Here is a 23,463-nt window from a genome sequence, read left to right as displayed (position 1 = left end):
GGTGAGCTTATAGCACTGTAGAGTTTCCTCTGTCCTTGGAATCTGTCCTTGGTGTTTTGGGTGGTGTTAAAGAAGGTCCCATGTGGAAATGTGTGAAGGGTCATCACATCATATTACCCAGAATTTCCCATGGCTGTATGTGAACTTAGACATGGACAGCTTTCATGTGCTGGAGAAGAAAAAACTATAAGATTGTGTGGATGACAAAGGAAAGAGATCTCTTTGCTCTAGACTTCTTTACTAGTGGTCTGGAATGATGAGATTAATTTAAATTTCATATTTGTTGTTACAAGCTATCCATTTTTTCAAATTATGAAAAAAAAGGCATTTATATGAAAGTGGGTGTAAAAATGTATCCTTTAAATTTTTACTAGATGCTCTCAATATCATGCTTTACAGGGTATTACAAAATACTATATTTTCTATTTAATTTTGAAAATATTTCCTTTTCATGTTAATCTTTCTTCAAGTTATTTTAATCTCATTTTAATCTGTGTGTTTTATTTTATCTTTTCTTTATCTATCTGATAAGCTAATTTTTATTATCCTCCTCTGATAATCATTGCCTTACTATGCATTTCTATGGGTATTTATTCCGCACTTTATCTGCCTCCTAGTACTGAGCACTTGTACAGCATTTCATACCACTTGTATATCTTTTTATTCCTCTTCAAACCATACTATGTCTATTTTATTTGACAACTCACTTCTTAAATTAAAATGCATTTATTGTTCTTCACCAGTTTTGAAAATACAGTTGAGCGACTTTGTTTTGATTACCAAAGGAAAACTCTTTCACTGGAAAACTGCTATTATTCCAAGGCAGATCAGAAAAGGAATAAGAGGCCAAACCATTAGTGTGAGGATGGCTTGGTTTTGGGATTTTCTAACTCCAAAATCACTGGACAATTATTATCAGAAACCATTCTAGATGCTTATACAAATGAAAATAAAGCCATTGTTTATATTACCTTTTATTTATAACTGACACACTAGTTATTTTTCCCACCTTTTGTTAGTATTTTCCTCTTTTGGTAGCAAAAAGCTGCCAGAACATCACATGCTTTTGCCCCGTTCTTGCCTTCTCCATTACATTAACACTAACACTGTGTAGCATTTCCCAATTTAGGTAGAAAAAGTGACTGAGGAACTTTATGGCAGAGCAAAATCACCCCAGCTTGGCAGGTGATGTAGCAATCAACTGAATGGATTTCCTGTGATTTGTTCTCTCTGTGAACAGGCAGAGCAATTTGGATGTTTTGTGCTCCCTTGCATGGCTTTGCATTGTTTCATTGGCTTACTAGAACTGGATGTGGGATTTGAGGTTCTGGACCTTCACACAGCTTTGATATCACAGAAGCAACACAATGTCTGTGTTATAAATCTTGGCTAAAGTTAATTGTGTGATCCAAAATATAATACAGTAATGAAACAGCTGTAGCCCTGAGTGTTTGGGAAACAAAACCCTGAATAGACACGATTTTGTGAGAGAGCCCTGACACCTGGACTCACTTCTAGTGCCCAAAGATTTCTGATCTCTGGGGAATTTTCCATTACAAAAGTGGGATGGAGTGGTAGGGTTCAAGATATAAAATAAAATTGAGAGAACTCCCAGGAGTTTGCAGTTACTTGTAGCAGGCATCTGCCTGACAGAAGCATGTAGTTATAGTGCAAAGTATTACTTGGTTCTGTCAGAGTGGTTTCTGTATCAAAAATACAATTTCAGAGACACTCAAAGAAATATTTTTGGTAGAGCTCAGGTCATGTCATCAGCTGACAAGAAAAAGAGTTCCAAATGTATATAAGCTTGTGACTTTTCTGATTTGACATCCAGTTATCATGGATTGGAATTAACAGGTATCCCTAGGAATATGTTGCATAGTTTCTAACATTAAGACAAAGAAAGTTCATGCAGAGATTACAGCTTTTATGCATCTACTGATTATGATTACAATTCATGCATCTACTTTGAATTCATGATAAGGCTACATCTGATCATTTTAGATTCAACTAAGAAGTGTTCAACTTCTTGCACATCTTTGATATGAATAGCATGAGACTGAATTATCTCAGTCCACTAAAGTAGGAGAATATATTCAGAGTGTGAGTTGTGAGCTGTGGAACAGCTTGGCAGCAGAAATGCCACTAGGATCTGGTGTCTCTCATACTTCAAGAAAAGAAATGCAAGAATTTGCATGCATCAAAGCTCTTGCTTGCTTACATCAAGACATGAAGGATAGTACTTGACTGTTCAAGTGAGCTTTTATTACCAGTTTTAGTTTTATATTTAAAAACTTTGGTTTTTTCTATGGCATCTGAAAATTAAGAGAAGGAATTACTGGTATGCTTTTTAATATGCACTTAATTCTAACACTAATTGCTCATTAGTATTTTGACACACCAATGCTGAAGATAACCTGAAGACTTGAGAGGCCTGGTTTTGTGATGGTGCCAGGCATTTCCAGCCCTGCATGTGTGAGATGCTTTATAGAGAATCTCCATATTTTAACATCTGGAATTTTCCTAATATGAAGGTTTGAGTGAAACTTTATTCATTTCATTTATCGTAAATGGAATTTGCTGTGTACCCTTTGTGTGTCCTCAACTCCCAGCTGAAACTCAGGGGGTGCAATCAATATCTGAAGTAATTTCTGTGCCCACTTTCAAGAAGAAACACAGTGACCCAATTAAGTGAAGAAAATGCTATGCTGTAGTAATGGATGAAAATGCAATTAAAGTAGGTTACTCAGCTACAAAATAAAGTTTCTGCTGCCCAAAATGTTGCCTTTAGGTTGGAATGAAACAGTGGGAAGCTAAAGATGGATAAATTAAGCCTGATTAGTCTCTGTGGCATAAATTAGGAATACAAACCACCGTGAGGGATTATTCCACTTTTAAATTTAATTCTCCTGTACTGTTATTTCAGAGCATTGCATCCAATTCCACCTTGAATGTTTAAATAAAGTCAGATGCTGCTGAAGACTCTCCAGAGGCCTCCCTGCTGTGGGACTTGTAATGATGCCCCAACTAAAAATAGTGGAGAAATCCTCCAGGTTTCAGGTTGATGTGAAATAAAGGAACAGGAGGAAGTGATGTGTTCTGAGCATGTTTACAAAATACAGCTGTGACCTGTGTAATACATGTGTATTAACACATGCAAGTTTTCCAAACTGAAAAATGTTGTCACCTGAGGAATATTTGAGGGTGACTGACTCCAGCTGTGGTGCTGGGGCTGGGGCATTTCTGAGTGGCTTTCCTCCGTTTCTCCTTGGGGCGTGTGTTTAACAAGAGGAGTTACATCCCACAGGCTGTCTTTGCAATGACTTGCTTTGTACAGCCTTGCACATGGTGAAGTAGAGTTAATGGAGACTTCAAAAAATCCTGTTTATCTATTTTGTTATGATTAGTGCTTCTAAAGTGGAAAGTATTTAATTTCATTAAAAATGCAGGAAGTCATGGTGTCAACAGGGCTAAGAGTTGAAATATTTAAGATTTTATATATGTGCTGATTTTAGCCCGAAAGTATCTTGACTGATCCTCCATTATGATTATAAAATGTCTGCATCTGCTTCACCCTTTCTCTATCAATTTTACATTTAAAACTTGATATAATTTGCTAGTGTAGTAGAGCTGATTCACAGTCTAGAATGGAATTTACAATTTTCACTGAAGTGAGTGAAATTTGATAGAAGATTGTAAGAAAAGCTACTTACAGCCCCAATTGCAGTATAATCACATCACTTTAAATTCGTGTGCGAAAATGTTACAGTAATCTTGAATATAGTGATGTAAAAGTATTTCTTGGGATCCTAAGTATAAAATGCTGTCATTATGCTAAGAAATGCTTAGGTTCAATGCTTAGACAGTTTATATAAAATAAAGGGGGGTAGGCATGATTAACAGCTTGATTGTATGATTCTAATGCCTCTAAGAGGGAAGTGAAACAGAAATGTTAATATGGCAAAACCAGTTCTGTGTTCATGCATTTACCTCCTGAAAAAGCCCAACCGAACAAAACTCCCTGTAGGAAAATCCCTTGCAGCTGTTGAGCTGCTGGGAGGTGAAGGGGGCTCACAGGTGTGGGAGGGGAGTCGAAGAAGGGCCCTTGATGCTGTCCTTGGTGCCCTGAGCTGCTCCCTCAGGATCTCGCTGGCTCTCAGGTCCTGGGGGGGCTGGAGGACTCTTGTCCTCCTCTTGTGTCAGGCTGTGGCTGCAGCCATGGCACCAGGGCTCCACATCACCAGTGCTCCATGGCACCAGTGCTCCATGGCACCAGGGCTCCATGGCACCAGGGCTCCACATCACCAGTGCTCCATGGCACCAGGGCTCCATGGCACCAGTGCTCCACATCACCAGGGCTCCAGGGCAGCAGTGTTCCATGGCACCAGAGCTCCATGGCACCAGGGCTCCATGGCACCAGAGCTCCATGGCACCAGTGCTCCATGGCACCAGGGCTCCACATCACCAGTGCTCCATGGCACCAGTGCTCCATGGCACCAGGGCTCCATGGCACCAGGGCTCCACATCACCAGTGCTCCATGGCACCAGGGCTCCATGGCACCAGAGCTCCATGGCACCAGTGCTCCATGGCACCAGGGCTCCACATCACCAGTGCTCCATGGCACCAGTGCTCCATGGCACCAGAGCTCCATGGCACCAGGGCTCCACATCACCAGTGCTCCACGGCACCAGGGCTCCATGGCACCAGTGCTCCATGGCACCAGGGCTCCACATCACCAGGGCTCCATGGCACCAGAGCTCCATGGCACCAGTGCTCCATGGCACCAGGGCTCCATGGCACCAGTGCTCCACATCACCAGGGCTCCACATCACCAGGGCTCCATGGCACCAGTGCTCCACATCACCAGTGCTCCACGGCACCAGGGCTCCATGGCACCAGGGCTCCATGGCACCAGTGCTCCACATCACCAGGGCTCCACATCACCAGGGCTCCATGGCACCAGTGCTCCACATCACCAGTGCTCCACGGCACCAGGGCTCCTGCCACAACCTCTGTGGGACTAGGGGACCAGATAGGAGGGGCAACCCCAGCATCAGGGCCACAGACTTAGCTTGGGTCCTTTTTTCAAATTATTTTGTGGGTGTGTTGGAGGCCATTCTGAGAAGCTGTTGATCTTCTGTTGGTAAATGTAATGGAGAAAAGAGACATTTCCATCTTCTCACAGGACCATGGAAAAGCTCAGTTGTGCTTTAGCCTTGTGTCATTCTTTAGAGCAGCTGTGTAAAAAGAGCATATTGTAACTGCCATATGTCCTCAGATGTCATCAGAAATGAAGTCTTATGTAGAATTTCAGCTGTTTAAAATAATGTAAAATATGTACATCAAATGGGTGATGTGAAAACTGCATGTGTGAGAAGTCCTTTGCTTATGTGGAATCAAAATTGCCACAAAATTATAGAAAAATACATACAAACAGGAGCAATAAAAGTAAGTTATTTTTGCATTTTAGCAATATTTCCCTTCCATGACATTTATGCCTAATCTTATTTGTTGTAGCAACAAGTATGTGCTCATGAGAGTGGTTGGGAAAATAATTTTGTAGTTCATCACTGCAAACACATCTAGGTTAGAAAGCAAAGCAAGAAAACACATTCTTTAAATATTCATATATTTTTAAACAAAGACTTGAATAACTTCAGTGGCCTCTTCTTGGCATTATAACTGAGTATCTTAACATCTGGTATCTTTCTGTGTTTCAAGCTTCAGGCAGCAACAGGGTATGATAATAGGGAATGTAATTCAGAACTATGGGAAGTAACATCTGTAGATCTTGTAAGGTCTTTTTAATGTGAAACTCAGTGGGTTGGTCTCAGTTTGATATTTGCATTATCCTTGTACAGTGGAGAAGTAGTCTTAGCGTATGTAGGAAGACACAGATCTATGTTTGAGTTTTGTTATCTTTGAATGCACAACTGCACAGACTCTGGATAGGCATTCTTGTCTACAAAGAGTCAAAATGGTGAATTGAAACTCTTTGAACATGCAACAGAAAACTTATTGGTATGTTTGTCTTGGAGAACATTATCAAGATTCAGATGAATTTTATAACACCTTAATCTTGTATTAATATTAGGACCAGGACTGCTCCTTGAACCATCTTTAAATATGCATTCATTGAAATATGGAACAAGTACCATTAAAAGTCTGGCGTATGTTGAATTGCCTTGACTGTCAGTCAGCAGAATAATACTGTGCATATTCATACAAAGTTACTTCTTGCATATAAAAACATTTATAGAATGTGTCCTTGTTAAGAGATCTGAAAATGTCTAACATGAGACCATTAAATATTCCTTTCACTACTGTTCTTTTCAGTATCACACTTTGCAAGATATTATTCAGTTACAGCTTTTGGCTGTGGAATTCACTGAAGGAGTTCATATTAAAGCTTTTGGCTGGAATCACAGAGATTAAGTCAGTGCTTTTTATTGTTATTGTCAAAGTTTTTATTTGCTGGCTGAAAGCTTTTAAAGTAACTTCAAATGTTTCCATTCTAATTGCTTTCCAAAAAATTTAAATCTCTACTATCTGCAAACTGTGTCTGATGGATACTGAGACTATATAAGCAAAATATAAATGACTATTTTTCTTTCAGATCTTACTCAAGTATTTTATCCCACTAAGAATTTTTTTGGCTCTAAGCAGAGTTAGAGAATGTGTATGTATACATATATATACAGGCATAGCCTCACTTATATAAGGATATATATAATGATTAGTGTGGCAGATGTTTGAGACTCAAAAATTGGAATCTAAATGGTCCCCTGAATTAAAAGCTTTAAGATTTTAAATATCAAAAGATCATCACATGTGTGATTCTACACATATTTATGAACAGATTCAATAATTAATGAAACACTAATGAGATTATTCATTTGCCTAAAATTCAGGATTGAGAATGTGACAGTAAAGATGGGTACTTCATACTTTAAACTTTTGTGCTGCTGTGTGTTGGCTTGTTGATCATCAGTGATGTGGTTGTAAGCAAATGTGGCTTTCTGGCATGAGACCCCCTATAGGAACTCCTTTGGTTTTCTACAGGGCCTGCATTCCCCCCCCTCCATTGCAGGATCATGATATGGTGTGATAGAGAATCCTGGTGGGGAAGAAATGGAGAGAAATAACTGCTGTATAGCAGGTTCTGGTGGCCAAAGTCACCAAGGCTGTCACTTCCTGGGTGGCTTTTCACAAGTCCATGAAGACATGTCCTAGCAGATTTCTAGGCAGAACCTTGCAGGAAATTAACCCTCTTCCAGAAGACATGAACTACTGAAAATAGGAAAACACTGCAATCTGTCTCAGAAAGCAGATTGATTCTGTACTATTTTATAAAAATAACTAATCTTAAATTTGTTCTAAAATTTTGAACAGAAAGTCCCAAGTATAAACTTGGCACATATAGTATCTGTTACTTAATGGTCCAGTATTTCATGAAAGTGTTCCAAAATGGTATCTCTTGCTGACAGAAACACTGTCCCTACCCTTGTGTGTTTACACAGAGAGTTTGCTTTTAGATGAACTGAGATACCTTATGTGCTCACTGATATGTGGTCAGAGGCTGACCCAAACGTCTTCTGGTCCAACTCTCAATCTCCTTTGTGCCCAGTGACTCAACCCATAACCTCCTAGAGCTGCCTGTTGTCTGTGGTGAATCGTTGGCATCCTGCCAGAGGAGTGAGTCCCAAAATTTCTGTGGGTACTGACGCAGTGTCAAAATCAAGGCTACCATTTTGCATTTATCCTGAAATAAAATGTCTTCTTCATTTGCAAGGTTTAAAACAGTGCTTCATTCATTTAAAATGATGTGAATACCTAACAACGTTGCTGGTGTGGCACCTCTCAATATTCTGCCTTATTTTTTCTAGCAGCAAAATCAAAATAGAATACTTGTATTTTATAAAATAATATGGATACTGTCTAGTGCTTCTGAAGTATTGAAACTTCCATGCTCTTCCAGAAAAGAACTCTCTGCTTCTACTATGAACACATAATAACTTAGGAGTAAAGCCTCTACAGAGATTAGCTGGATATCCATCTAGAAGAGAAAGGATTGGAGAATTCTTGTATGTTTTTCTATGTTAATTGAGAAAATAATTTGTGTTTTCTGATGAGAACACCCCCAGTATTTAATACATCTGGTGAGGACACTGCTGTTCGTAGATGGTGATATTATTAAAAATTTAAAAAGTTAATATTATTGAAAAAAAAAAAGTCCCCTATCCCAGCCCTCCTCCCACTCCTTCCACTTCTGCCAGAATAATTTTAGTGTATATTGTTTTGTTTGGAATAATCAGGCTGAAGTAGCATTAGTCCAGCTTCTCATCTTTTAATTACAGACAGTTTATTGTCTATGCTGTCCCACTTTCTGCATGGTTCCCCACCAGCCAGCTAGACTTAGCAATCTCCATTAATTTAATTTGGCATTTCATTCAATCAGACAGGCTGTGAACATGATGAATTTTTTTTTTTAAATAACACAATGCTCATTCTTAATTGATGTCCTTATCAGACATTGTATTTGCCAGAGCTGTAATTATTGGTCAGGCAGCAAAATCAAATCTGCCCAAATGCAGTGAAGATGTTCTCTGGTGAAATTATTAAGATACAGTACTTAGACCTGCAAAGTAATTTAGTTTTGGTCTGTAATTACATCTTTTGGGATTGTTATCTTTCATTTTACTCATAAGGGTAGTGTAACCTCAGAGGAATTAAATTGCCAAATATGAAGATAAAACTGAGATTCTTGCCATAATATATATTTGTGCTAGTTGGTATTTGAAAACCACAAATATGCTCACACCATAAAATAATGATTTTATGAATGGCTATATTTAAAAAAAATATGGATTTTAATTTTACTGCAGAAATACTGTGTGATCATTTGAGGGTGCCATTTTCCATAAGCAGTAAATTGGCATCAGAAATGATAGAATTTGGATGTGTAACTATCTAAAATACATACACAGGAGGTCATGTAATGCTGTGACAGAACTGATTTAGAGCTTGTTCTACAGGCAGTGAGAATTTTGACTACAAATACTATCCTGACAAACTTTAATGTGTATTTTGACTAGACATTAAATAATAATTATGAAGGGATGGCTGGTGTCATGATAATTAAGTTCAAATTCTGTTTTCCAGGAAGGGTTGGGATAAAGTTCCCTTTAATTAAAAAAAAAAAAAAAAAAAAAGGGCAGTAGGGAGTGGATTCTGTCATAACTATACATTGTAAAATTTATTCTCAGATATATGATATGTAATTTTTCTTTGAGCATAGAATTGCAGTCATTCCTTTTAAGCAAAATGTAAGTTGATGTATTATCTATGAGTAGATGATAAAATGTGTTTCATTCCTGTTTTGGATATATATTTTAAGTTTTTCATTTGGGACATTTATTCACGTTTCATGTTTTGTTATCCTGTGCTGGAATAATAACCTTCCCAATTGTGTTTCTTCCTTGGGGTTGCACTATTAAACAGCAGTATTGTAAAAAGAATTATTTGGCATATTTAACAAATTTACCTGCTGAATTAAATTTTCTTTATGAGTGTAAAAATATTATTTTAAACATTCAGTTTTTCTTCTGTTGAGATGCTCAGTTAAAAGTCTGTGCTCCTTTATGTGTGGTTTCATGTAGCTTATGTATTTTTGTATTTGACTTGAGCAAATGGATAGTTGGATGTGAGTTCTAACATTTTTCAGATTAGAATTCCACCATAAGTCAGTTGATTTAAAAACAGGTTGTAAAAAATATTAATGAATGAACATTGTAGTAAAATGATTTCTCCATGAAAATCAGTAGCAAAATTCTGATTAACTTTTATAAGTTCAAAATGTTATTCTTTGGGTCCATAATAGTAACACCTTCAAATGTTATTTGCTTTAATCTTGCAGCTTTTTTAAAACTATTATAGTTTTGTGTTGTGAAGTTTTCTTTTGTCTTTTATCTCTTGCTGTGATGAGTCAATCACAGTTGCCAAAGAGTCCAGAGAGTGGCCACAATTGCAATTTTCTGAAGACTTTTTTAGCTGGAATTCAGACTCAGTGGACATTTAATCACTGATTTTTATCCCAAGCTGCCAAGGGTTTTCTGTGGCATTCATCATATCAGAATTCTGCCTTAAAACAACTGCTCATTAGTCTCAGCTTTCATAACCAACCAATTTTTAAGCTCTGGTGAGTACAAAGAGTAGTTTGAAAATCCAAATAGCATTGTGCTGTGCCCGTTCCAAGTGCCTTATTCCTTGATTACAAACAAATAGCCTAACATTTGGCCCCAGAGGTTTGGTCTAAGAAAACACATTTGGTAGAAGTGTGGCAGTGATACAGTTTTTATATCCCCAGTGCTGGGCAGGAGTTGATTTGGTCTTCATTAGAGCATGTGGTGAGGAATGAAAGAGAATGAATTTCCCCCTTGCTTTACAAATATACAGCCTTGCTAGAGAAGCTCAGTAAGGTCAGGTGTTTGGCTTCAGGTCTGGCAAGAGAAGAGAAGAGCTTCAACCAGATATTTTAGAATGAATGAGTTTTCTGGACATGCTTTATACAAATAGTTAGTAAACCAAGCATCCAGTCTCATTCTAGTCTTCCTGTCTGTCCAGGGGAATTTCAGCAGTGCAAAGATTCAGGTGCCCTTCCAAAATACAAGAGCAGGGTATGGAACTGTTGTGGTTTTAATGCAGTGATTTGCATGAAGCTGTGATTCACAGCAAGTTCAGAAGAGGCTTTGTTTGTGTGCAGTTCATTTCCTGAAATGGGCAGATGCGTGTGGTTTCCATGGGTTGGTGGTGGCAGTCAGCTGGGTACTCCCACTTAATGTGTTCATCAAAACTGAACAGAGAGTTTGAACTGGAACCAAATGAAAAAAATTGTAATGCAATGGTGTCTATTGCCAAAGGAAGCTGGAGACATTTTACTCTTTCCTAGTTACAGAGCAAGGGTTCTTTAGATGAAAAAGTTTAACCAAAACCTTGCTAACTGCTCTGGCAAAGTTCTTTGCAAAGCCTCCCAACACAAGAACAGCTGTACTAGGTGCTGCATCTTAATCTTTTTCTGTCCCAGGGAAACCCAACAGGAGGGAGCCTCTGGGAGTCTACCTGGGCCAGCCAAATTGCTGGGTCTCCCCTTTAATTTGGATCCCTGCTGGCAACCATACCGATGCTCTGAGCTGTTTATGTTCCTTAAGAAAATAAATGGAGGAAAATATTGTCTGCAACAAGAATCTTTTCACAAAAAATTATTTTACTAAAATAGGCAAGGACCCGTTGTTCTATTTAGAATGATTTATAACTGTTCCCAGCTGATCACAAAGTGTTTCTAAATTAAAAGCCATTAATTATAGCCTTATATAGATACAAAGATATGCAAGAAGTGCTTTGTAATTCCAGCTCTGCACTTCAGGTGAGAGCTTTTTAAATTACTTGGACCATTGGAGCCACCTGCTTGACTAAATGCTGAGGGCCCTGTGTTTCAGTACTCATCAGTGCATTGCAGTGTTAACATTGTTACTGATTTTTCTTATTTCTCCAGGGCAAATACTAATTAATGGATACAATTCACAGCTGATTAGCTGTAGTTTCTTCAGTAATTACATTCGCACACTAACTGTTCAGAAGAGGATTTCTAACCCAGTTCTTATTTCACTCTAAGCTTAATTTGTTTTTTGAATTGTTTAGGTCCTTAAGATAATAACCATTTTATTTTCTTTTGTTGTTATAGGTACCATTAGATAATATGGAAGTTTAATCTTAGAAATACTCACTGATAATTGTTATGTGCCTTCAATGGATTTCTAGTTTAGAGGCAAAAAATAAATGTGAAGAATATTAGTTGTGATCCATACTAACAAAAGCTGAAATATTCCAGTTTCTGACATCATTGCCTGAGTCATACACAATGGGGTCTTAAATATTATAGCCTAAGAACAGAATGACTTGAAGGATATGTACCTGTAACTTTTAGCTTTGACATTTTTTGTTATATCATTTGCTTCCACAGTCTTAATAAAATGGAAAATTAAAGTGTCAGTGTCCCCTTTGTCTTACTTTGATAAAACAAAAAATAAGAAAACCACCCTAGCAATCAGAAAGCAGTAGCTGTGCTGAGAGCAATATATGTCCATCATGCCCTTAGTTATCCTTTGAAAACTTAATTTCTTTTTTCTTTTTCTTTTTTTTTTCCTTGTTTTTTTTGTTACTGTAGAAAGAACAGCTCTATTTGAGCCATTTGAGTTTTTCATGTAAATCATTCTTGGTTTGCCTCTAACTGACATGAAAAATTCTATCCTGTCGATCGCACTGTTGAGCTGAAGTAGTGTCTTTGTGCAACAAATCCACACACACATCCCCAAGTGCCAAAACAGTCATTTGAATGTGCAATTTTACTTGAATTTTTTAATCTCCAAACATGGGTGACATCTGGGCTTTTAAAAAATGGATGACATTACTTGAGTATCTGCATAGCTGGGGATAACAGAGTTTTAATAGCTATGAGGCAGCCTACATATTGTGCTAAGGCCTCTGTTGCTTAACATGTGTTATAGGTTGAAAGATTCAGAATAATAAGTACAAAAATGGAATTTGTTACTTCACAATGAGGGATCTCATCTTGTATTCCTTTCCTCCCCTATGAGTGTCTTTTAATTTGGTTGATGTCCTGTTTAGTCAATCTGACAATTCATCAGGTACACAAGACTCCAGGTTTTTTTTTTTTTTTTTTTGGTTTTTTTTTTTTTTTTTTATCTCCTTTTAACTTTGTCTTATTGCCAGAAGTGAATGAGTTTTCAGAGCAAGAGCCTTTCTTGAAAGGATCACTGGTCCCTCCAGTGAGAAACTGGAGAGACTGAAACATTTCACTGCTAAAAACAGTCAGGCACAAGTGCAGCTGTAGCAAATAGAGCTGAAGCAAAGTGGTTTTCCTTTCAGGACAGGTTCAGCTGCTCTGAAAGCACAGCAGAGTTTCTTGCTTGGAAAAAACAAGTGCATGGTCACCCATCCCCACGCACTGCTTACAGAGCTTGTACTGCTGTGGGGAGTGTTTGCTGTTGTGGGGCTGAGGGGGGCAGGTCCACCAAGATCTGGCAAGATAGGATAAAGTCTTCCTAAAAATATTAGTTTTATTAAACTAAAAAAATGGGAGTTAAGGGAAGAATGCTCAGTGTGAGTTCAGCAGCAGTGATGTGGTAGGGACAGGGGCTTTTCCCTCCCTCAACACTCTGTTTTGTGCTGTTCTGTGCCTGGCAGCAGCGATGTGCACATGGGAAAGTTTTGCTGTAGGTGCCTGACATGCCTGGTGTCTGTTCCTTGAAGCGAAGACTTTGGATGCCTCCCTCCTCTGGGAACGTGCATAGGACTGGTTATGAGCCTAAAAGCCTTTGGAAGTGCTGTTCAAGGGCATAAGGCACAGTATTATGCTGATATTCTCTTTCTTGTCTGTGTTCAGTCTGTAGAAGTAAAAGCACCTATCTTCTTCAACAAGTGTTCATACTGGAGAATTTCTCTGATTTGCAAAATGTTCTGTGTTAATGTTCACTGGGAGAGTGGGAGCTCCATTGCAGTGAAAGATAAACAAAGGGGGATTGTTTGGCTTTTCAATGTTGCGGAAAGAAAGAGACTTCAGGAACAGCATTGCAGATTCTCATTCTTCCCCTTACTGGCCTTCAGCTCCTTGGAGCCAGGTCTACTTGGAGTAGGAATACAGCAGCTACAGCAATCAGGATCACTGGCAGAAATGCTATAATGTGCATCAAAAGACATGTAGTAGAGTAGAAATATCTTTCCTGGGGGTCTCTTCCTAACAGATTCTTAATTTCCAAAGTCACCTTTAGGTCTCTGGGGTGGCTTTGCTGTGTGGGCAAAAAATGTTGGAGAGATACACATGAATATCTTCCTTGTAAAGGCTGGAGGATGCAGAGTATGTATAACAATAATAATAGTAATAATAATAATAATGATGATGATGTTGTTGAAACCAATTGAGTTCTGACTTCAAAGAACATCTGCAAATACTTTTTATCTGTTTGTTGTTTTGGTTTTGTTGTTTTTCTTACCCCAACCTTTTCTATGCCAGTGATGGGGTAAAGAAAAGTTTATCTTGGCATACATTAAATCGAAATATTTATTTTTCTTTCAGTTTGGAAACAATAACAACTACATGAACATGGCAGAGGCAAATAATGCATTTCTTGCTGCAAATGAGGTAGATGTTTTTATTTTTTATCTATGCTCATATTCTGCGGTTTGCGGTGATAATTTAACAGACTTTGAATGGATGAAGAGTGAAGTGCCGAATTTCTGTGTGTTTTATGGAGCACAAAATAAAGACTTTAATGAGAAAGAAAATAACCTGACAGCTCTCCATTACTAGTCAATTTAGCTGTCCATAAGGCTGTTACTTACATAGCATGTCAATAGAAACAAATCTGCTTTATGTATGGAAAAAAATTATGAACAGAAGGAAACAAATAAAAGGCACAGTAGGTGTACACTTTGAAAGCAAGCTTAGTAATAGTCATTACTAGCTAATGTTCTAATTTTTGTTATAGATACAAATGGTTTAATTTGGGTTCTCAATACTCATACGAGATAGAAAACCAAAGCCAGCTCTGTTGCCTGAAGTTTATGTGCGACATCAAGGAATCTTTTGAATCCAGGGTCCACAACAAGCCCAGAGGCTGGGCTGATGGAGGCTGGCTGGGCTGTGGAGATGATGCATTTGATCACTGCCTTTGAGAATGGAGACAGGAGAAAGTGTGGGAACTCCAGGCTCCATGTATCTGCTAGGTGGGGCCACCTTATAGAAGACAATCATCACACTAATCCTGACCCCAGTGCAGACAGAATCTGCCTTTGCTCATCCATGGAACCCAAGCTCTTACTCCGTGCACTGCCTTGCATGTACACAGCAATATGGAGAACAAGAACTGTTTAGAGGCTGCATGTCATAAATGATCTGCCCAACATGAGGAAAGGGTAGAAAACCAGGCAGCCCTGATTTTTGTGTTGTAAGTGGGGACTCAGTCACAGGTATTCCTGTGCACTTCTAAAACAATGACCTCAGAGAAAATAAGCAAAAAGGTGTAACAATAAATATAAAGGTTAGAATTTAGGGTAAGATTTTATGAATCATTTATACAATGGTCACCATCTCTTTTTACCCAGCAAGACTGCTTAGATAAGGGAATATTATTTGGCACTAGCTCCAGTGTTATTTGTGATAATGAACACAAACCCCATCTGTAATGACAACATGATGTTTCTTTCTGTAGAATTTCTTTCCTACATTTGAATCAAACATTGATGAAAGCTCTGCTGCCAGCAGCTGTTCAGAGACAATTTAATTCCAGCTGTGATAATTCACCGTGTCAGACATTGGCTGTTATATGTTGATACAACAGTTCTCCAGATTTGCATTTTTATCAAAAGGAACAAATGTTTTGAACATTTCAGTACAGATGGCATTTAACCATGCACACAGTTTTTTTTTGTTTTTTTTTTTTTTTTTAATATATGTGTGAGATATAAATATTTGAAAAGTTAATAACTTAAAAAAATATGATTGGTAAAATAAATCTCACAAATGTTATACCATCTTTTGGTCATAACACCACCTTTCTGCAGTCCCAAATTGCATACTATTCAGGCTCTTTTTACAGACTGAATAGCCCAGTGATTTGGATTTAAGGCTACTTCACTAAGGGGGTTGCTTTCTTCTTAGATTACATCTATTTTATTCTCAATCTTATTCCTGTTATATGTTTGTTTTTTGTTTTTGTTTTTTTTTTAAAGATATACACATATCAGGATAAATTATACACTCAGAATTAAATTCAGATTTAAAAATCTTAAGGTATTCCATCAATTTACTCTCCCATTTGACCTAAGTATTAAGATGGATGCTACTTTTCTAAGTAAAAGAATGTATTATTATCTAGCTGTGTTATATATTTCTGCAGCTGTCCTGGAATTATTCTGTTAGATAGGGAAAAAAGATCTAGTTCTTCTAATTACTAATATCTCATAAATATGTCAAGTAAAGAGAGGTTCAAATGTACTATAATAATACTGATTTCACTGAACCCTTTTGCTTGAACAAGGAATAAAAATATGATTAAGTGTTACTGTTCGTATTAAAGCGTGAACCTTACTTTGCAATTACTGCATTACAATGTATTTAATTATAGTGGTTTTGCATTAACATGAATGTAGCTTTCTCGGTATTATTTTGGGCCTGAGCACTGCTGAGCTAGAATCCCATTTATTTCTGTAAATAATGCCTTAAGAGTGTAATCTTAGAGCACATTCAGGCTTAGAAGCCACACATTTGCTTTATGTTTCCTGTCTCTATGTCATGATTACTACGACTCATTTTAAAGCACCTTAAATATTTATTGAAATAATATTTCAAGTGTTAATTACAGTGGTAATGAAAACAGCCAAATGCCACATATCAAGAATGAGTGTTTATCCGTATTGTTAATGTGATATGTTAGATTTCATTAAGCAGTAATGGGGTAGCAAATGAGTCACAAATTACAGTTGCATCTGTTACTAGACCACATTAGTGCCAAAATAACTGCAAATGCAGCCATAGGGTTATGTTCATTAGCCAACCACTTCTCCTGGCCAATCCATCCTTTGTGTTTGTGAACCACGGGGTCCATGAGAAGAAAAATTCACACCTTTTATAATATAGCAGTGGGGAAGTCAAACATCTCCCTAATCCAGGCCCAGCCTTCACATCCAGAATTGAGTTACAGCCTTGCAGTTGGAGCGAGATGGGCACAGTCTCAGCAGACTCTGACAGTGCTGCAGACTGCAGCAATCTGGGACCCCATCATTTCTGGTGTGAGACCAATAATGACAGCTGACAGGTTCTATATGCAAGCAAAGGTTTTTCTTGTGTTTCAGTTTCCATCTTCTCTCAAGCGGTTATTAATTTATATCATCATTAACAGTTTGAAGGATGACAATTTGCAGCAGTTAATGAGATCTTTCACTGAACTTATCATTTTTAAATTAAGTGGCATTAAGTCACTCTTTCAAACAATGTAATTAATACATAAAACAATTCTCCCTTCCGCCCCAACCTGAATCCTGAACTAATGCAAACAAACAAATCCCAGAGCAGCCTTGCATGTCCAGAACAAGACAAGAGTGCCTATTTTAGGATTGCCAACTGCCCAATTTGATCAAGGCAGTCCTGATTTGGGTACATTTGAAATGGCCTAATTTCAAGCATTGAATTTCAATTATTAAGTAGCAGTGGACCTGAAATAATACATGAAAGTTCATTTAACTCTCAAAAAATTTGAATAAGCGTAGCTCATTTGTTTCCCAAATAAAAGTCAGCAACGTTGAAGCCAGACACAGACTCTGAATAAAGATTATATTTGACAGACACATGCACACGTACAGACATGCACAAACCCTGAAGATAACTGGCAGTAAATGTTTTGCTCAAGGCATCTTAACAGGTGTTTAGTTCATAACAAACCTACTGTTCAAACAAAGCTGGCTTGCTTCAGAAAGCACTGGAAACTGCTGTAATCACCCTCACGCTTTCATATGTCTCTCCTCCAAATTGCAACCTCTGTTTAAAAGGCTTCACTATATTTTGGGGATGGAAAACAAATAAAGAATGGTAATATTTCATGTTTGTTAGTGGATAAAAGCAAACAAAAGATGTGAAATGGTCAGTGCTGACTTCCTGTTGTTTGTATGCTACGAAATTGTCAGTGTTTTATGAAGCGTGAGAGTAATGTAAGCTGTTTGTGCTATTTTACTAACATATCAATAAAGTGGCAGTTTGTTATTCAGCCAAATCCAATGTAGCTGATATTCGGACTAACAACAGACAGATGTTGCTAATTAAGTGCACATTAAAAAACTGTTAATACTGATACTCCATTTAAGCCATATGATAATGAGACTTAAATCTTTAATCAGAATGATCCACAGACTCATTCAGCATACGAAACTTTAAAATTTTGCTGGTTATTATAGAGTTTGCTTTTGAGAAAAAACTAAGATTTGGACTTCAGGTGTGGAGGTGACTGCTGAGCCCTGTGTGCCCTAACACTGTTTGCCTTGTCGTGTCCTTTTCCAGCAGACGTTCCATACGCCGAGCCTTGGGGATGAGGAGTTCGAAATCCCACCCATTACCCCCCCACCTGAGTCAGACCCCTCACTGGGCATGGCAGACATACTGCTCCCCTTTCAGGGCCTTGGTGACCAGCTGCCTGCACAAGGAAATGAATTTACGCCTCAGTTTCCCCCCCAGAGCTTGGATCTTCCCTCTATTACAATATCCCGGAATCTCGTGGAGCAAGACGGAGTCATCCACAGCAGTGGATTGCATATGGTAGGTCTGGTTCTTTGTGTGTTCCCATTGCCTAATGGTGTCTGTCGCATGTAGATCTGGGCCATCTCTCAGTTTTCATTGACCTCTCACTAGATCTGGGCCATCTCTCAATTTTCATTGACCCCTCAGAAGATCTGTGTGTTTCCTTGGGTGCCTGACCAAGCTGTTGTTCTGTGTCATGTTACAGGCGTGTTCTGGATGAACAATGACACATGTGTTGTTACACAGCAAACAATGATTGGCTATTGCTCAGCTCCCTAACGCAGTTGCCAAATGGTTAAGGGTTAAATACTGGTGGATTCAGCAAGATAAACATGTTTGTTAATGTACAGTGCCATGCTATACTGTTTGTGAACAGATCTCTTGAGAAGAAGCAGTCAGGCTTTACAAACACAGTATTTTCATTTTGAGAATGGACTTGGAAGACCATATCCATTGGCATCATGTGCATCCCAAGTGCTCCTAAAGTTCAAAAATGTGTTACGCAGTTGGCACTGGCATCAAGAATTGAAAGACCATAGTGTTGGCCAGGGTGAACTACAACATTTAGAATGAATTGCTTGTCTGTATTTGAAGTGTAGGACCCAGATCTGACATCCATCAGGATATTTTGAGAGTGCAGTATTGAGAGTAGTTCAGAAGGAGAGCCAGACACAGTATGGCAGCAGGAAAAAAGCAGTGTATTTCCCTCTATCCTGTATATTCCATGGGCTAAATCTTTATAAGAGGGAATTCACTAATTTTTTTCAAACTCCTAATAGAAGTGAGAGGGATGTATTGCCTTGACAATACTCAGAAATACAGGGCCATAAAAAAGCTTTGATGTGTCCAGTGCTCTTGCTGGCCATAGAGGCTGGGACAGGGTGGTCTTCTCTTCCTGAGCTGTGTCTGGGTCCTCAAGAATAGGGAGGCATGATCTGAGTGTGGAAGAGCTGAGTGATGGGGACTGTGAGGCTAATTCCAGAGTTAATTAGACCAATCAGAAGCAGGGATGTGTGGAGTTTCCTCCAGAACCTGTAGACACTGTAGAGCTGCAGTCTCCAAGGGAGGTTATTGCAGTGTTATTGCAGAGTTTCCCTTTGGGCTCAGGGGGATCTCCCAGTGTGGGTTTCTGAGAGCTTTGTGCAGTAACATCCACACAGCCAGCCATGAGACACAGCTGTGAGCCAGTTCATCCTACTCAGCATTTTAAACTCAGTGCTTACAATTAGAATTAGTTTCTGTGTTGCATATTGAAGAGCGAGTGAATGTTTAGCTTGAACAGATATTTTACATCAACTGTATTTTTTTCTGATTAGCCCTTTTATATAGGACCTTTTGCTGAACTTGACATAGTGAAAATACATATTTACTGCTGGACTGTAATAAAGGTTGTGTTGTTATGTTGTGATTTCTTTTTTATTATCATGGCAAGTGAAAATTAATTAAAGATTTACAAACCAACAGGCAGTAAATATTTTTCTGTAATTCTAGAGGCTGCTGACTTCATTGCAAATTTTTAATATTTCTTTGGAGGTCATAAAGTGTAGCTTGTACTAATTCAGGATGAATCACGTGCTGGTCACTACTTAGGAGATACAAAATTTAGTTATTCTGTGGATCCAAAACAGGCGCTGCCTAAAACAGGCCTTGAAGGATGTGGTATTTGTTTTAATCTCATTTTGCACTGTACATGTTGTGTAACTTCTGAAAGAAGATCAGATTAATAAAACCTGAGAGTTAGGAATGTTGTGCCTGAAAACAAAAGTAATGGAGTGTGTGTGCACAGAATACAATGCAACTTGGTCAGAAAGTATTGTGGGCTGGAGTGATGTTATGTGTCCCAGTATCCCCTCAATGTTCTTGAGTGGTTTGTAGCCTGACCCAGTTTTACCCTTTAGTTTTGCAACCTTTCACTGAATGTGATTCTTCCATGAGTAAATGCTGTCACTTCCAACCAGAACAACCCTCTAGATTATGTATTCTTTCACTCACCTCTTCTGGTGCTCAAAGGGAGGCTTCACATCTTTGCCTTTTCCCTTTCCCTAATTTCCCAATGTAGAAATTAATGGCACAGTTTAGACTGACTCCAGTTGTAGGATTTGTTCCCATACAGGTCAGTGAAAAGATGTAGAGAAGCTCCTGCCTTTTGCCCCAGTAGTCCAGTGGCATTTTTAGGGTTATTTCCAGTTCAAGCTATGGATTGGGAACTTGTGTGCTACAGTTTTGCTGCAGAGAATTGATGAGGAATTATTTGATATGGAGGAGGCACATAGGGAGGTTTGTATGGCAGACATTGCCCACAACTACTTGATTTGTTTCATGCTGTTTCATGCCCTGCCATTGTATTCTACTTAGACTTTTTCTCATCTGCTCATAAATGCTAGGTAGCTTTGGGAAGTTTAAAAACATTAACCAAGGGTCCTTACATAGCTTTCCCCTGAACTCACATAGTTCTCTTTAGTAGTCAAATTTTCCAGCAGTTAATCTGTATTTCAAAAATAAAAAATGGAAACATTATATCATATTTTATGTTGAAAATGTGCACTTTATTAAACTGGTAAATATTTATTAATAATATTAGAATTCATCCTTAAATTAGACATTTCATGAATTACCTTGCCTTGGAGCTATAAAAACTTTATTGCAGTAATAAAAAAATGTAAAGGAGGCATTTTGACTATGAAATTTCATTTCATGGTCAATTGAATTTACTATATCTGAAAGAACTAAAGATGGGGTTGTAAAATAATTATGATGTTCGTATACACTTACAGAACAATGTTCTTATCCAGCGACACTGGGATAGTCTTATTTAAATGCTGTATTAATGGTGTACTGCTAATCACTAAAGCTTCTTGAGCTGAATACAAACTTAAATAATTTTAATATTAACTGCATTGAGTTTATTCCTTATCTTGTGAAGCTTTACTGTAAGCAATATTTAATTTAGGTAAATGTAGTCCTACCCTGCTGCAAAGTCTGGTACAAGAATTTCACCTTGAGAAATGTCATGAGATTTTAAATCACAAATGTTGAAAAAATAAAATGGGCTTGGACAGAATTATGATTAATACTGTGTGTCTTTGGCTTTTTTCTATGTACTACCTGACATGTTCACCTATAAACTTGAATGCAGAATCGCCAGAGGCACGTTTAAAAATAGGTTATGTCAAGGTTTTCCTATGTCTCCCTTAGGGTATGGAGTTGGCTAGGTACCACATAATGCTTCTGCAAGGATCTCACATATTACTCACAGGAAGACACACGCATGGAAAAAAAAAAAGAGAAAGAAAAAAGGTTTAACATATCCTTTATGTACTATTATATTGAAAATAGCATTCATAGTGCAAGAAGGATATTTATATATTTATACTCAGCATAAATGTGACTTAGGAATTACTAAAGATTGTTATTGGTGAGTTAACCATTGTTTATGCTATCATGGTATACATTCTGTGGAAAGAGTGACAATTTGTCACAATGCTGATTAACTTCATTATTATTGGCAACAAACACAACACATTTATCTTTACAGCATTTTTTAACGTTCAAAAACAGGCAACAGCAACAAAAAGAGGAGATAAAACGGAGGCAGTTTGATTAATTTTAATATTTTAATAACATGCAAATAAAATTCTAATGTTCAAAAAAGAGTCACTGAAAAATGGAGTGTTGATGTACATTTGACTTCAAAGAATGCATGGATTTACATGATGCAAATATTATCCCTATAAATACTTGAATATAAATAAGCAGAAATCAACAGTAATATCCTTATTAAAAATCAACCCCCGATATTTTATATTAATGCTCTGTTTTCTGTTGAGCTGCCCATAAAAAATTATTTTAATCTGCAAACTGTGGCAATTCTATAAAACTACAAGTTTTGCTCCTGAGGGTTCCTTTTTTTAACACCTCTCTCTAATCTGCCCAGCCTGCTGAGTAGCATTGACATCAGTAGTACATCAATTTCAGAAAGTGGATTATTTTTACTAGACAGCTATTGTGACATATTGGGTCAGTCATAAATGAAAGATATTCATGCAAGCATGCAATACTTGTAATGAAGTCTCACTCTGACCTTCTGTATGATTGATTCTGTAATTTAGTTTTCTCAGGCAGTGCCTGAAATGAAATGAAATCATGTTGAACAAGTTTTGAATACCCACAGTGCACCAGGAGAAGAAAAATCTGCAGCCCCAGAGGCTTGAGAGAGAGCAGCTGAACGATTTATCTCCATGCTATTATAGCCTTTGCCAGCATTCAACATTTCTTTTTTTTTTTTTTTTTTTTTCTTATTTGGCTTAAGTACTTAATTCTGCAGGTAGCTGTAAATGGGAAAATAAAATGCTGTTCAGATTTAAAATGACAGGACAGGAGTATGTGCAGGGGACTGATAAAATATCTTGAATAGAACTGACCTTTCATGTAGCTGAAAGTTACTGGGGGATTCATCCTCATAATTACCATATAGATTATTTTTATTTCTTTCCTGCAATGAAACATTTCAGAGAGCAGTAGTGCTGATTGAATGAAAATTGAACTTGTTAACATTCTTTTCAGCTTAGCCTGTTGTACATAACAGAAGGTTAGCTTTGATGAATTTCAAAATTGTCTTTCTGATATCTAAGAAATAGACAGTAAAATAATTGTCTTTTTTCAGTCTGATTTTTTCTTTTATTCAAAAACGTACAATTGTTAGCAAAACAGACTGATAGTTTTATATATATTGCTCACTACATTACTTATGCTGCTAGAGAAAATGTGTTTCCTATTTGATGAAGATTTCAGCCTGTTTATATTTTATAATTGTTGCAGTGCTGCCAGCACAGTCAGGATTCTGCAGAGATAAGGCTAATTCATAGTGGAATATGCTCATCTTTAATTATATTACTCCTTAGGAGTGGCACTGTGCTCAAATCAAAAACACAATGGTGACTATTGCTTTTATTTGAAGAAGAGAACTTAAAAATAAACATCTCAAGAATGTGACTTTAAAAAGATGAGGTGCAAATTTGAGCTTATTAAAGGCTGCATACAATAGAAATATTATCAATGTTTCAGAACAGTGGTGCCTTTTACTGATAGCTCAAATTTT

The 23,463-nt window shown here is 37.6% G+C and overlaps 1 protein-coding gene across 2 annotated transcripts in view; it reads left to right on the top strand.

Annotated features, from left to right (window-relative positions):
- TOX3 (TOX high mobility group box family member 3) overlaps nucleotides 1-23,463 on the top strand; it is a 74,587-nt gene that overhangs the window by 35,140 nt on the left and 15,984 nt on the right. Inside the window, exons 2-3 of one of the 2 annotated variants that reach the window (XM_021555056.3) lie at nucleotides 14,154-14,219; nucleotides 18,132-18,383. In XM_021555056.3, the coding sequence (XP_021410731.1) occupies nucleotides 14,154-14,219; nucleotides 18,132-18,383 (318 nt within the window). Of the gene's footprint in view, nucleotides 1-14,153; nucleotides 14,220-18,128; nucleotides 18,384-23,463 lie in introns of both variants that reach the window. The other variant, XM_021555055.3, reaches the window with a different exon arrangement.

The sequence above is a fragment of the Lonchura striata genome, chromosome 13 (genome assembly GCF_046129695.1).
Source record: "Lonchura striata isolate bLonStr1 chromosome 13, bLonStr1.mat, whole genome shotgun sequence".
Classification (NCBI taxonomy): Eukaryota; Metazoa; Chordata; class Aves; order Passeriformes; family Estrildidae; genus Lonchura; species Lonchura striata.
This window is presented reverse-complemented; position numbering and strand designations above follow the sequence as displayed.